Genomic DNA, 16,534 nt, shown 5'->3' with positions numbered 1-16,534 from the left:
GTAAAAGGAATTCATTTACGAATCAGAACACACTATACTCTTGCGACATGGATGTGACTACTACTGACACACACACACACACACAAATACACACAACTCACTACAATGAAAGCAACTATGACTTATGGACGATGTGACAGGGTAAAGGTCACATGTCTAGGTCGTCTAGCTGAAGCAGGACTTACTCGGTCATCTGGCATGGGGGAGCGCTCGCGCCTCAAGGTCTGAAGCTGTTAACAAAGTGTAGGGCCCAAAAGTCTGAGTCCACTACCAAGAACTGCTTTTATTTCATGAGTTATGAAAAATTAAGTTATATGAGTTATATTTCAATATATATATATTAAAAAAAAGAAAAACAAAGTGGAGTGCGAACAAGAACAGCTTAAACAACTGATTTGTCTCAGTAAATGATATAATAATGATATTGGATAATGGATCTCAACATTATTAATGATAATTAATGAAATAAGAGCAGTTCTTGTTATTGGACTCAGACTTTTGCACCCTACTGTTAAATTAAGGGGATATAATTTATATGTAAAGTGCAATTGTATAGTGCTAACAATTGTATCATTCACGCGCACACACACACATACACGAATAAACAGTGCTCTTGTAGTTTTACCTCTCCCACACTCTCTCTCTCCTCCATCTCGTCGAGGGAAGTGGTGTAAAGTGGCTCATAGTTGATCAGGTCAGGACGTTCGATGTCATAAATGGCTTTGACTTTGGGAATGGCGGCGAGATCCCTATAATCAAGGATCTCATTGTCTACTTTTGCCTGAAGGGGAAACACATCGCAAACACATACAAGAACAGGGAGTGATCGTAAAAGGACTCAACACGAAAGCGCAAACATTCACATGTACAAGCTGTTCATGTATATGTACAAAACGAAATCCAGAAAAAAAACAAGAGCACATTTTACCCCAATCTTCCACACTTCACTTTTAATGCTAAAACTTCAAGATACACGATGAGTAACAAAGAGTTCATAAGATTGTGCGTAAGGAATAAAACAGGCAAACTGCTGTGGTATAAGAGGATTAAAACATTACAAATAATCAACAATCAAGGAATATAATAATCAAGGAAAATAATCAAAAATATCATGTTTTATTTCTCTTCTACCTCAGCAATTTGAAGACACCAACAAATGGTTTTACTTATTAAAGAACACGTCGTACTTTTTATCCATTTATAGTTACAATGAATGTGGTGGAACGTCCACAAAACAAGTAATCACTTACGTTCTAGCAGCTATAAACAATCATTCTGTCATGAACCTCTATTTTTTCTCTTTTGAAGTTAATAAGACAAAAAAATACATCTTGTCTTGTAACCTAGAAAAATGCTGAGCCCACTGTCTTGAAGACTTCCATATTGGAAAAGTTATACTCTGACTGTTACAAAGCTCTGACACTGGAGACTCCTTCCATAAATGTTAACATTACAGAAAACGTATCAACAATTATACATGTTTTTTTTTTTTTTTAATCTATTTATGTGGAGCAGCCACCATATGGGTAAGTTGTTACTATAGAAACGATAAGGCATTATTTGCCTTGTAGCTGAACTATTGTCCGAGTTGCTTTTATAGAAGAATAAGCAACACCTTCTGACCAATCAGAACTGAGAATTGAACAGTGCTGATTTATACATGAAGTTAAAATGAAGCACTCATACTGACATATACAGTAGGATAAAATATCATGCATCTTTATGTAGAAATGGACTCAAATCTGTGACACACACAAAGACTGTGTGTGTGTGTGTGTGTGTGTGTGTGTGTGTGTGTGAGATCGACAGCACTTACATATATGGTGTGACCCGGTGAGCCAGGTATGCTTGAACCAGGTCTGGAACACACACTCTCGGACGACGAGCGTGTCGGCTGTGGAGTGAACACAGGTTTAGAACCAGCAACCCACACACTCACTGTCATGGCCTGTCCACCAGTTAGACTTTAGTTGTTAATGAAACACACACACCAACAATGAATGACATGTTGTACAGTAAACATCTGAGTGATAAGCAGGAAGAACTTTTAGGATATAAATTGGTAATCAGTAAATAAATCTAAGTGGGATTCAGTTTTGCATGTAGTGAGTGATGAAAACCATGAATGCGTCTTTAACTGGTTTGTATACTGTTTTACAAGGACACCCATCTCCACTGGAGGGGGTGCCAAAACTTTACTGTCTGTTTGCTAATTCTATGCTAAGAACTCAAATAAAATGAGCTTATTGATTATTGGGTTAAGACATTTGTTAATGATTAACAGCATATTTTCATAGGCTGAAAGTTCTAAAATGATAGAAAATAAAGTTTAATTTTTAAGACTTAATAAACCAAATGGCACCGCAATCAAGGAATCGCCCAAGTACTTCTGAGTCATGAGGAGAAGTCACCAAGGGTGTGGTAAAAGTAATACAGGAACCCACCCATAGCAGGATGGTCAGCTCTGGGAGAAATAATGAATGTAATTATGAGACAGGTTGAACATGACATTACATTACAGAGACGAATGATGGCTTATGATGGAGCTATTCCTTTAGGCAAATACGTTTCGAGTGACATCTTGTCCAAACCTGATCCAGCAGCACGACTGATGATGGCTATGACCTGGATCTCAGCGCCAGAGATGGAAAATTATATTAACTCTATATACCGCATGACCATGCTGTATATATATAGAGAGAGAGAGAGACAGTGTTTTGTTGTGCAAGCGAGTGCATCTGGATGTGGCTGAATTTTTGCACGCGTGTTGGCTAAGTGACCATCGGCATGTGCAGTTGATAGGGTGACACGCACCAAAAACTCAGATAGATAGCATTAAAGCTGCAGTTTGTAATATTTCAAAGACTTTCTATAATAACCATATAATGTCGAAGAAACTGTGATTCAGAATATGGACATGCAGTGAAGCTCCTTTCATTCAGTTTATTCATTTTAGATTTTGTTTAGATTTTTTTTCTGGCCCACAAATAGGCTCCACTGCTTGCTGGAAAAGAGCTGGTAGATTAGGTAACTCATTAGGTACACATAATTTCAGCTGAGGGAGTGGAAAAAGGAAGGATTTGGTGCAAATGGAAGTCGTTATTTTTCTTAAAATCGCAAGGCAGCAGAGGGCTGTAGAAATTACAAACTGCTTCTTTAAGCAAAACTATTCACTACATGGCCAGTAAAATGGCTCCTGAGAATCTGGAATGTATGAAGAGCTACTTTAAATGGCTACTGCAATTGGACCGTCCAGCAAAAATGAATAAATAAATAAATAAATAATATCAATCACAATGTTATGTGAGACCTTTTCAGCCAAAGGTGAGGAGAATCACACAAAGCTAATCACAGCATTGATGACTGTGTTGCATCTCAATGACAAAATGCCAGTGGCAGGTCATGATTCTATGTGTGAGCATTCTGACTAGCGATGGCGCTCTGAGCCGGGGAACATGGCATCCGTGTGGCACAGCCGAGAGCAAATACAGTACCTGCCTTTCGGATTTGGCGAGGAGAGCTAGCGACGCAGGCAACAGCTGTGGAGGAAGGCAAAGTGGATGTTGGACAACACATCTGGGGTCTAGATATCAGGGTAACCTAAATACTGAACCTTCATACCCTTATGTTTGGAGAAATCTTAGTGTCACATGTATTGACATATAAAACATGGAGACAGGAGGGCAGGATGAAGCGCGTCAGAACGAGTAAAGACATGATAAGAGTCTCACCCTTTGTCTATCCTCTGTTCTTGTAGAGCTCTTGCAGCCAGGATGCCAAACTGTCGATCCTGAAAAAAAAACAACCCATACATACACATGCTGAAAAAGACTCATTAAAGACTTAAGGAACACAATAGCCGGAATCTCAGTAAACCTCGAGAACCTGTTTGTTTAAGAAGGCTGAGAAAAAGCAAAAGAAAATTTTTGGAGTTCATGTGAAAGTTATAATCTGACCTTGCAGGTACATCTCCTCTCCTTCAGTGAACATCTGATTGCATCTGCTACAGCGAGCACAGCTGGGATGGTAGTATCTGTCACCTGCCTAGAGATCACACACACACACACACACACAAAACGCATTCCACATCAGACACAAATACTTAGTGTAATTCATATTTTACAGCAGATCTACTTCATAATGCAAATTTCAAACAAGCACACAGATTATCACTCTGCATCACGTGTGTTGTTAGGAACACTTGTAGTGTCGTGTCTCTTCGAACTTATCTTCGGTTGATCTTATTTCATACGCTGTGGAGAGAAGTTACATGTCCTATGAATAAGCAGAGCCAAAAACCATATAGGCAGGGATGTATGGATTTATCTTCCATAAACAAATCCAATACATCACCATGTAATATGTTCCATTACATTATCAAATGTTATATAATCTGACATATTTCCATATTACCACTATATAGCCAAAAGTATGTGGACACTTGACTGTCACACCCATATGCTGGCCTTCCCCAAACTGTTGCCCCAATGCCGGATGTATAGGATGTCTTTCTGTGCTGTAACATTACAACGGTAGGTTCTCTCTTAAGGACTGTGGGACATTTGATTTGGATATAATCTGAGAGCATAAAATATAAAATGAAATAAGTAATATTTAAACATTAACCTTGGTCTAGGACAAGTTGCAAAATTTCAAAAAATTAATGGACGATGAGACCAGAATTGTGTTTGGAAATTCTTCCTCTTCTTCTTTTTAAAAAAAAAAAAAAATAGCAGATTTTGACTTCAGAAGCTGAAAATAATAAACCAAAAAACTAGCTATACATGGAATAAACTAACTAGCCAGGCCAAACACACAAAAAACCCACAATTACCCAACTAACCCATAAGGAGGAGAAAAAGGAAGATACATAATGGAGTTGACTTCCAGTTGACTGCTATTTACAATGTATTTGTGTATAAGAGTGTGTGCATGCTATATGTAATTCATATACAAAGTGAGTCACAATAAATGCCCATGTGTCCATAAATTGAATCTAAATATATGTTACAAAATAAGATTTATGTTTAATCTTTAAATATCATAAATATTTGTTGGAGCCTCTAATGATATTGACTATAAGTCCTCAGAAATCACCATAAATTTCTATCAAACCTGCATTTCTGCCTCTGCATGAACACAAAATCTTTGCCACACCATTTAGAAGGTTCTAGATCCATGACTGGATAATTTGCATGCACATTGACAGCTGTTAATCAGATTCTGCTGTCTCTTTATAGCACAGCATCTCATATAATAGCATTTATTTGCATTCACAGCATGCACTTCAAAAGGTAAAATCTCACATTTTACTCCCGTATCCTTGTATTCAGCTGTGGAATATCTAGAGCTGTTTTCTGCACATGGTCTTGTCTCTGTACTCACCTGCCTGAAGTGCCTAAGGGTACTACACACTGCGCTGACTCCTAAACTAAAGTGCACTTTACAAGTGCTTTCATGACTCTCAGAAGCACAAGACCCAGAAGACGTATTCACTTTCAAGAAGCTCTTAGATGATAAAATGCCTCGAGTGTGAGAACTCTCTCTCTCTTAAAGACGCCACTAAGTAATTACTTATACTGTATAATTACAACTAAAAGTGCTCCATGAGGTAGAGAACATATTCTCCATGCTACAAGCACTCATAATCAGAAACACACCCATCTCTTGCTTTTGCACAAGTACTGTACTGGCTTACCCACACACACCATGGCGTCTAAAATCAGTCCTGTTGCACCTCTGTGCTCCAATTTAACCTTGAATGAAATCCTTTAAAGCATGTCAGGTGGAGTGTAAATATCTGGACCATTCTACATAGAGTAGGAGATGCAGAAAAGTACTAAGGGGTGGAGCCAGCTAATCCTGATCACCAATCAGAGAGCAGCTGTTTGCAAGGGTTTGTTTTCCAGGTTAAATATTAGAAATCGATTTTTAATAAATGAACAGAAGGAACAAGGAAGAGGAACTCATTCTACCTCCAGCACTTTGCCAGTGATGAACTGGTGGCAGGCTTCGCACCGCACTCCGAAATGGATCTGATAATCTTTCTCACAGTACGGGGCGCCATCTCTGGAAACCATACGTAGTAATAACAATATAATTAGAAAGAGGCATCAAAGAGAGTGTTTAGTAAATATTTTACTGTGTATTGTTAGCATCCTGACTAGTTGTACTGGTTTCATGACAATGTCTGAGTTGTGTCAATGTCATGAATGTGTTTTCAATATATTGCAACTCACATCATAATAAAAATACATTACGTAGCCGACATAACGTTTTTATAATGTAGCGACTATTATCAGCACCTGTCATGACACATTTCCTGTGTCCCCCACTGATTTCTTTTGCACTTTAACGAGTCTATGTTAAACATAATTATACCACAGCACTGCTGAATTCTCAAATCTGGTCTACAATGTAACTGTAACCTAAAAAAAAAAAAAGGATGATGTATCATTCTTTAGTTTAGTGCTGTGGTATAAGAGGAATAAAACATTTTAGGATGTGGTGTTAAAGAAAAATAATCAACCTCACTTTGCATTGTCCTGGCATCACCCAGGCATTGATTATTTTCCGATAACAGCACGTCACAAGTGTATTATTCCTTATAAAATGAACTCTGCTGCTTCAGGTAACAGCAATGAACTGGTTTCATCACCTATTAAGAACTTTTGCTTGCACAGCTGATAAAGGACCTCTGTATAAAACACTGTGTTCCTCTAGAAACTTTGAGTGCTATTCTAAGATTTTTTAAATCTACCAACCATGAACTACACACAGGTCATTTGCATTTTATATATTTCATTTATAATGTTAAATTAATTTAGTATACTTTCTAACACACTGTGCTGTAACATGAATTTCTGTAACATGTGAATTTCCCTCTGGGAGGAATAAAGAGATCCATCAATCCACCTATCCATCCATCTATCTATCCATCTATCTATCTATCTATCTATCTATCTATCTATAATCTGAATGTTGAGCATAGAAAATCGACTTAACCAAGTGCTTAACCCGTCTCTGAATACACATAACTTTCCCCATGGAAATACTGACATAACATTTAGACTGAAGTTGCTGACTCTTAATATGGCCCTCAGTGTTTTGACTACATTTTGCAAACCTAGCAGTCTGGATAATTGAAAGTCCATGCAAGAGGTTAGAAAGTGTGTTCCTGTGTGTGTGTGTGTGATGTGTGTATCTTACTTGCTGATGTACTCTCCTGTAAGTACTTTGCCGCAGGCTTTACATTTGAAGCAGCCCAAATGCCACTGTCTGTCCAAAGCCAGCAAAGCCTGTCCGTTCTTAATGTCTCTGCCACAACCTGCACAGGCTACAACACACACACACACACACACAAACACATCTCAGACATTTCTTGGGCATCTGCACACACCACAAGCTCATTCTTCAGTTTGAATGTGTTTATTAGAAGGTCACACATGAGAACACTAGGTGGCATCAGCACACAGTTCCTCTTATCTGAGCTCTAAAGCACGCTGTGGTTTAAATATAGCTAAACATTAAAGCAGCACAGCAAATCAAAGCTCCACAGCAACACAAAAGACAGATATTAATTCTTGGTCATGCAAAACAATGAAATGTTTTGTCATTTAAAAGAAAAAAGTTACCTGGTCGTCTATGAATATAATGAAAAATATGACTGACGAGAAGGAACTGAAGAGATTCATGGTGTGAAATTGCCTCATGTCTATGGTCTTAGCATTTATTTATTTATTTATTTATTTATAATTGGACATGCGAGTTGGATTCTAATAAACAGACCAGCAAGAGTACTTCTGTGTTCTTAATGTTATGTTGTAATAATGTATTTATTATCTATTTAATTACACCACATTTCTGTTGAATTCTCTGATTTGTTTGGTCAGAAGATAGTTATCTGACAACAGTTACCTCTGTAATTTAAAATGATAGGCTTATATCAATGCACTCATTCTAATATGTTATATGTTATTGTTTCTACAGTAACAAGTAATTCACTAATTCTGCTGATTCATATCTACGACTAATAAATAAACTGATTTCTGAAACATGTTATTAATAGAAAATATATATCAATGTTGATATAGTAAAGTTTTCTGTAAGAATACATTTATTCGCATTAATGGAAGGAGTCTCCAGTCTCAGTGCTTTGTAACAGTCAGTGGTAAAGCTGCAGGTTTTCTGACATGGGAAAGTCTTCAGGATGGAGGAGTTTATTTTTTGCAGTTTCCCAGTAACATGAGAAGCTGCGTGCTTATAGCTGCTATAATATAAGCGATAACAGGTACTAACTTGCTGCATAGACATTCATTCCACAATATAAAATGTGACTATAAATGGATAAAAAGGAATGTTGTTGGCAAATTGCTGCGCTATGAAAGGAGTAAAACACTTGTTTTTAATGGAAAATGTGTCGAGCTGCATCACACCACATCATCATTGACTATTTTCCTATTACAGCACACCACCAAGTGTTTTATTTCTTACTTATACCATTATAACTATATGTCCAGGAGGACTATACAGCTCAACCCGAAAATAAATTCTCTTATGTTCTCTTCCTTCACTCTTGGACTCACAAATCAAAACAAATCCATCAATGCTGATTATTTCCTCAGGAAATAATAAATCATCATACCAAGACGAGGTGTGAGGACAGTGACCTCAAACAAACCATTAGCCATCGGAGACTCATTTAAATTCCTATGAACACACATTAGCTTCAAACAATTAAAGAAGTAAAAAAGAGGTTAAAAAAAAAGAACACTGCTGCGAATATAATTCTATTCCAATAATAAAATCACGCAAAGCATTGACACTGCCTATAAATGTTAATCTCTGTTAGATCATATGTAAGGAAGAAAGAAGGGGAATGCTGTTACAGGAAAATACTCAATGACAAAAGTTAGTCTCAAGTTGATTCTTCTTCAATAACAACATGTATATCAATTTGTATATCAAAGATTACAATTTTTATGTTCTTCCTGTTAATTAAAGAATGACACGTCATACTTTTGATCTGTTCATAGTTATATTTAATGACGTTAGTGCTTGTTACATTATAACAGCTATAAACAATCGTTCCCTGACCAGACTCTCTTTTTTCTCATCTCTTGAAGATAATTAGACGAAAAACACAGCTTGTCACGTTACGGAGAAACCACGAAGTACAAACTCCCCCATCCTGAAGACTTTTTCCATTGCCGAAAACCAAATGGAACAGCCTGACACTGGAGACTCCTTCCAAAAACGCTTAATAAACATCTCCTCACAGAAAACATCACCGTATCAATAATTTTGTACAAGTCCCCGTGTTTGTACAGAAATATATCGTATATCGTATTAGAAGGCTCTAGAAAACTAATCGACACCTTCTGACTAATCCGAATCGAGAATTCAACAGCGCTGTGCTTTAATTATAGTTTATGTGGCGTCTCAAATGTCTACCTTCGTAGTATTCTAGCACTGTTTTCATATATTTTTTTAATTAAATAACAGTCCGAGTTCTTGCTTCTCTAAATGAAATGTTTTCCTAGATCTTGCCTTTTAAAAATTAGCAAGTGTTTCATGTTCTGTAAAGTTTGTGTGCAAACAAATTGTTTCTGATTGTTTCTGATGATTTGGGGATGACTAGAGGTTTCCATAAATCTATATATGTATGCAAAGTGCATTTTTTTTCTGCTGAAACCTTGGCTTTTATCCAGCGTGAGTTAAAAGTGAAGCAGAATCCAATCCAAGGGTGTAGTAGCTTCACTCTTAAGAGTAAAGCATCTTGGTCTACATGGAAAGTTGTGAAAGGTAATGAGCTCTATAGAGTGTGGTTTGCAGCGTGTATAGTGTGTGAAGTGTGTTTAGTGAAGACTCACTGCCAGGTCCAGTGATGTCCTTGGAAGGGACAGGGGACATGGGCTCAGCACAGTACTGACACAGGCAGTCCTTTCCATTGAACGTCACTCTGTCTCCGGCAGGAAACGGCCTTCTGTGGGAAAACAACAAAATAGACAAAAAACAAGACTGTTATGACGTAAGTGATAACAGGAAGTAACTTGTTTCATGGGCCTTAAACAACATTAAATATTAAACACTTTGGGCATGCTGTTGGATAATCAATGAGGGATATTGTGTTTGACATGAATATGAGATTCATACAAAGTTAATTATTTTTGATAGTCATGATTATTTGGCTTCTTATCTCTTACTTGCAGATGGTGCAGACGAAGCAGGAAGGGTGGTAGGTTTTCCCCAGCGCAGTGACCACCTCACCCTCCACAAACTCGCCACATGTGTTACAGCGAGTGCCGTGGATCTGCTGATAGTCCAGCGTGCACAGATAATCTCCATTTTTCATAAAGAATCCGCCCTGTGCCAGGTCGCAACCACACACTAACACACAAAACACACAAACACACAACATTAAGGCATAAATGTTGTTAAGATACTGTACACTTCCATGTCATTTGAAGTACAGTCGGGTTTGTACAATTACACTATTTTTTGTGTAGGTTATGTACGCTTTTGGAAAAATCACATACATTTAATTTATGTTTGTTTTTTATGTGCTTATGTAAGAAATTGCACGTGTGAACTCAAGTAAAGACATGTAAATTAATCTGCAAAATGTCAATAATTTAAAAAAATAAGAGAGATCATAAAAATTGTATTTAGTTTTTAATTAGTACTGCCCTGAATAAGCTATTTCACATAACAGATGTTTACATATAGTCACAATAATAACTGAATTTACACAAAAGAAACAGTTCAACAGTTTACTGTTTAATACTGTCTGTGTTGTTACCTGGATGATCAGTGACTGTTTTTATGTTTTGTGATAGTTGTTCATGAGTCCCTTGTTTGTTCTGAGCAGTTAAACTGCCCACTGTTCTTCAGAAAAATCCTCCAGGTCCTGCACATTCTTTGCTTTTCCAGTATCTTCTGCATATTTGACCCCTTTGCAACACTGTGGACAACTGAGGGACTCGTACACAACTATTACAAAAGGTGCAAACATTCACTGATGCTCAAGAAGGCAACACAATACATTAAGAGCCGGGGGGTGTAAACTTTTGAACAGGATGATCGGGGTAAATTGTTATTATTTTGTTAAAAGATCTTTTTGTCATTTAGTATTGTCCTTCAGAAGCTTCATAAGATATTTACAAGATGTTTTCAAGAAGACAAAATAATAACAGTTACATTATTCATTTTCCCCTCCTCTCAGATAAACAAGTACAGAAATAAATCTGTACAATGGACTTTGAAAAGTCCTTGAGGCAAAATCCTTGATCTTTTTGCTTCTCTATTATCCCACAAGGTTACAACTTATTTAGCATCTACTGTGTTTGCTTTAAAAAGAGGCCATTGTTCTTAAAAATAGGTTTGACTAATATTCTTCAGTGTTGCCAAAATTCAGCACCCAGCCTCATCAACCGAAGTCATTAACTTGGACAAGAGCTTCATCTCTGCTGCAACGTGCTTTATATAGTACAGTTAGTGAGTCATACATGTGAAGTGTTTGTGTGTGTGTGTGTGTGTGTAAATGTAACAGTCTCTCAGCACAGGCTGTAATTTATTTAATGATGTTATATAGGGCTAATCAAGCCAAGGTGCTCAGACTAGGCCATGTAGTGACACCTATTTGAGTGAATAACTTTGAGTTTTTTTTTTAACCCCAACATAACTAGTTGTCATACCACAGCTATTTATAACAACACAACTTTACAGGTAGGATGATGTGTGTGGTGAAATGGGAATTTCCATGGGAAATCATAATGCCATGGTCCAGTGATATTTTTAAGCCTTTAAAATGGTCAGTTTTTACACTAAAAGATGCATTTTCTTTTCCCTAAACACCAACTAAAATCCATTACTTAGCAATGGCACTTTTAAAAATAAATCAATAGTTAGAGCAGAGTTCATTGGTTAAAATATCCAAAATACACAGGTCTAATATCATAATTTTACTCACAGTGTACTCAAATTGGTATCAGTGACTTGTTCATATGACTACAACAGACCATGCAGGTTGTAGAGCTGTGTAATGTTATAAAAATAAATGTACTGCATATAAATTTCAATAACCTCTTGTTGACATTTGCTAGCATTCACAATAGCATCATTCATCTCCCGTGCTATATTTAGCTCATTTTTACCTGGTCCTGTATACTGGCCATACTTGTACATTTGTACTTGTACTTGTTGTACATTTCTCGTGGAACGCTGGACATTCAGAATCCACCATATGTTTTGTTGACAAAGACACTGACACTGGGAAATGGCACCAAATAACTTCAAATTAAGGACCTCTTGTGGATAAATTAGTAACTGCATCTGGGTGTTGATAAATGCCATAAGTTGACAATTAGCAGCTAAGTCAGGAACTGAGTTTTTTCCCCCATATTCGATTCATCATTCCACCAGACCAAACCATCAGATAGAGGTTAGAGGTTCCTGAGTGGCGCAACATAAACCTTCAAAGCGCGAATATGGCGAATATCATATGGAGTTTGCGAGTTTGAATCCATCCGTGGCTGGGAACCAAGAGAGCAAAAATGGCCGTGCTTTCTGGTTGGGAGAGATGGCATTCTCTCTCTGTCTTGTCAATCACAGCGACACTAGATAAGCATTGGCATCTGTGAACTTGTGTATGCGGAAGAGGGCAGATAGCACTTTCCTCTGAGTGTGTTAAACTGCCCTGTGATGCGGCATGAGCAGCAATTTTTAAAATATGTGCTTGTGTTAGCCTTCATCCTCCCCTGTAGGTAGCTGTCGTATGATAGAGGAGAGATAGCTGGGGCAGGAAGTGGTAGATAACGATTTTAGGCAGAAAACGGGCAGGAAAATGACTATAATAGCCAAAGAATCTGCTCTTGTTTCACCCACAAACTATGTTTTTCCTGTATACACAGTATTGTAGGAAGCAGGTGTAGGTGGATATTGATTTCTAGTCAAAGTGTCCATCATGAAGACTGTGGGCAAACTTACCAGCCCAGCTGAGTGAGAGTGAGCAAGGGAACTGAGTGAGAGTGAGCAAGATGTCAGTTATATTTGTGTGGTTCGTTCTAGAAAGAGGCTAAAAATACCAAAGATGCATGGGAAGATGTCATGCTTGTATCTGTACCAGAGGAGCCCTGGAGCCTCTGGGCTGTCTAAGCTTACCGTAGGAATCGGACCAATTGCGTGACATGTGATGGAAGTCTGGGTTGTGATCTTTGGCACTGTAGAACCGTATAAGGTGTTAATCATGTTGCTGAAACCCTAGAGAACTGTTACTGTCATGACTTGTAGCAAGACGACATACGTCTTCTGGAGGAGGAAGAAGCCCAAGCAGCTGTCCTTTTTCCCCAGGAAATGAGCATGAGTCACTGCTCCATAGTGTGATCATGAGTCAAACTCTGTGGGGAAAGTATAGCTGTCACCACAGAATTCCATCCTAAATGCCATCCTGATGTATCTCTGAGGGTTTCCTCCGGGTTCTCCAGTTTCCTCCCACCTTCAAAACATGCCTGATGGATTAGCGACTCTAAGCGTGAATGTATGTGTGCATGGTGTCCTGTGATGAACACCCACCAATGTGTATTCCCACCTCACGGGATAGACTTTGGTTCCACCCCGCCCCTGACCAGGATAAAACAGTTACTAAAGATAAATGAATCAATGAATACATTTACCACATCCTTACCTGGTGTGCATAATGAGACTGTATTCCGGTAAAAGAAGACACAAGAAGAAGAAGAAGATATGTGTCACCATTTTAAATCAATATTCAGCAGCCGTAATGAATTTTACAAAGTCATGACTCCAAAGAGGACGAGAGAGAGAGAAGAAAGGAAGAAAGTAGTACAGAGATAATGAGCTATAGGCTTCGTATACCGAATCACGTACACGGTGATCCATTTCTGCAGATGAAGAGAGCCTACACACGCATATATTCAGATTGCTATCATAAGAGTATCAGATCGTCCAAATTCAGGGAACTGAACTAACTTTATCTTTACTGCATGCATAAATGATTTTGGCAAAGCTGCACTTTGCCAGTCCTCTGCGTACAAACTGTCTTTCATCTCAGGAAGCCTCAGACACCAAGGAATACATTAACTTTAGATTCCCAGTATTACAGACATGTTCTACACAAAGGCGTCACCGCTCATAATAGTATATTCTGTCCCGGGTTAATGGAAATCGTGTTTTTTGCAAGACCTGCTCTTTTTTGAGTGGTTTGCAAAATACGAGTCATGTTCACAATCACAGTCATTATGTTTGTGAAAGCAAGTGAGCACACTTGAAGGGGAAAAATGGTCTGGAAGGGTGGATCATAGATCTCTGTAATTCCTGAGTCACTGACCTTTGCATGTAAAGCATTTGATATGGAAGTGCTTGTTCTGCACTCGTAACACCTCGCCCTTGCATGGCTCGCCACACTTATAGCACTGGATGGAAGGTTTCTCCTGGCGGGGCTGAGCGTCGTGTGTGTGGGTCACTGTTTAAAACACAGAAAAGTCATGTTAGCATGTGTTTAGTCCTGTCTTGACAAGCCTGATAAAGTCCTAAAATGGATGCTTTTGAAATTGTGGAGTCCTCAAGGATCACCAAACCATTTGCAAATAACAGACAAATACATATTCTATAAACAAGTACATATGCTCTAAAATGCCTTTGTCATACACTATGTAATGACAATATGCAGTAAATAGGAAACTCTTCAGAAATGTATGTGGATCCAAGGAGAATTGTAGAAATATCACATGAAAACAATCTCTTGAGTATGTAAAATAATAATAATAATAATAATAATAATAATAATAATTAAAGTTTATGATTAAATTATGAAATTGGCCCTTAGTAATTTCCTTTGCTTAAAAAGCATTTTATGAAATTCAAATCCTTTCTCTGTTAGTATAAGTATAAAATTATAGCTCCAATAAGATTTAAATACTAAATCTCATCAAGAAGCTAAAATTCAGATTCAACTTGGAAAGGAATTTCATGGTACTAATAGACAAAACATAATCTAAAGATGTATCTGTTGTAAATCAGGATGCTTACATGGTTATATCAAACTGAAGTCAGTATTGTTTCAAGAATGATTTCTTCATTTTCCACACACACAAATGTATATAAATCCAAGAATGTCCAAAGGTGCCAGCCTTGATTTACCTTGAAGTACACATAAAGACTAAATGAGCAGATCTAACCATTTAAAGCACTGCCTAGGTACAGCATCTTCACAACAAAAAATGGATTACAATAAAGAGAAACCTGAATGACCTTAAACCTCTCTAACATAATATAGCAATCAACAAAGTGGTTGAAGGGAAGTAGTAGCTCTGTGGTTAAGGTGCTGCACTTCTGATCAGAAGGTTGAGAGTTCAAATCCCAGCATTACCAAGATACCACTGCTGGGCCCTTGAGGCCTCAACTGCTCAGTTGTATAAATGAGATAACTGTAAGTCGCTCTGGATAAGGGCGTCTGCCAAATGCCATAAATGTAACAAAGAAATGTCGGTTCTGCAACAGGAACCAGTGACAACCATCTCTGATCCCCCAGGGACAGATTTCACTGCTGCACAGGCAGGCTCCAAATAACAATGTATTTTAACACCTATATATTTGAAGTATTTGACATTGACCCCATGCACATACACACATAATTCAACAAAGTGGTTCATGACCTTTGTGTATGTTCTCAAGGATACCCTATTCATCAGCACGCTAACATAACATGGCCTTTGAAGCCTCTGTTCATAAATATTCATCAGCACATTCATTTCCCCGTCGTGAGCCACACCCCCCACCCCGTCCCATGCCGTCTCAGCCCAAACAAAGCCTCAGCGTGGAGCATAACAAGAGGACGTGACCCTATCTCTCTCTGCCAGACACAGTGTGCAATTTAATGCTCATCCAAATCCATTAGCACATAGCAAGAGATTATGAAAATGACTACAGTTACAGTATATGAAATATAATATTACTACTGCACATTATAGGACTCCATTAACTTGATATCTCTATGTTTGGTAAAAATGGGATGATATTAGCTAAGAATAGCATAAAATCAACTCCAAGGTAGACATTATACATTATAGAGCTTTAACCTTCAATCATTGTAAAATAGGAAGACAACATCGGCTTTTAAACTACCATTCACAAAAATAACCATATCGGAAATATTCAGCATGAGCATTATTAAGTCCCTCTCAGGGCCTATTACATCACATGGCCAGATATATTATTAATTGTCCTAAGAATATTTTATATCACAGCGCTGTTCAGTTCTCAAATCTGATTGGTCAGGAGCTCTAAAAGTACTTCCAGCTGCAATTGCAATCACAGGTGTATATTAATATTTCTCATATTTTATCATTTCTGTAGTAACATCTAACATGGGGACCTGTATGGAAGAGCCTATTAAAATATAAACAAACCATTATTTATCAAAGAAATCATATTTTCATTGATATGGTGAGGTTTTCTGTAAGGAGTCTCCAGTTTCAGTGTCAGGAGTCATTGTTCAGTGTAAGTGATTAACTTC

At 37.8% G+C, this 16,534-nt stretch overlaps 1 protein-coding gene across 18 annotated transcripts in view; it reads right to left on the bottom strand.

Moving 5' to 3' along the window:
* The window catches only part of ablim1a (actin binding LIM protein 1a), a 39,085-nt gene that overhangs the window by 9,714 nt on the left and 12,837 nt on the right, over positions 1-16,534 (bottom strand). For 7 of the 18 annotated variants that reach the window (XR_008301440.1, XR_004577899.2, XR_008301446.1 and 4 more), the window contains 11 exons: positions 14,348-14,482; positions 10,206-10,389; positions 9,873-9,985; positions 7,210-7,336; positions 5,976-6,069; positions 3,957-4,044; positions 3,732-3,790; positions 3,495-3,539; positions 1,817-1,894; positions 626-781; positions 186-230 (listed from right to left, as the gene is read on the bottom strand). Coding sequence is in view for 2 of the 18 variants with exons in the window: in XM_053232614.1 (XP_053088589.1) it covers positions 186-230; positions 626-781; positions 1,817-1,894; positions 3,495-3,539; positions 3,732-3,790; positions 3,957-4,044; positions 5,976-6,069; positions 7,210-7,336; positions 9,873-9,985; positions 10,206-10,389; positions 14,348-14,482 (1,124 nt within the window). In the remaining 16 variants the exon portion in view is untranslated. The remainder of the gene's footprint in view (positions 1-185; positions 231-625; positions 782-1,816; positions 1,895-3,494; positions 3,540-3,731; positions 3,791-3,956; positions 4,045-5,975; positions 6,070-7,209; positions 7,337-9,872; positions 9,986-10,205; positions 10,390-14,347; positions 14,483-16,534) is intronic. The other 11 variants (XR_008301439.1, XR_008301449.1, XR_008301445.1 and 8 more) reach the window with 3 other exon arrangements.

Source organism: Pangasianodon hypophthalmus, chromosome 3 (genome assembly GCF_027358585.1).
Source record: "Pangasianodon hypophthalmus isolate fPanHyp1 chromosome 3, fPanHyp1.pri, whole genome shotgun sequence".
Classification (NCBI taxonomy): Eukaryota; Metazoa; Chordata; class Actinopteri; order Siluriformes; family Pangasiidae; genus Pangasianodon; species Pangasianodon hypophthalmus.
The sequence above is the reverse complement of the archived record's forward strand: the minus strand, read 5'-3'. Positions and strand labels throughout refer to the sequence as shown.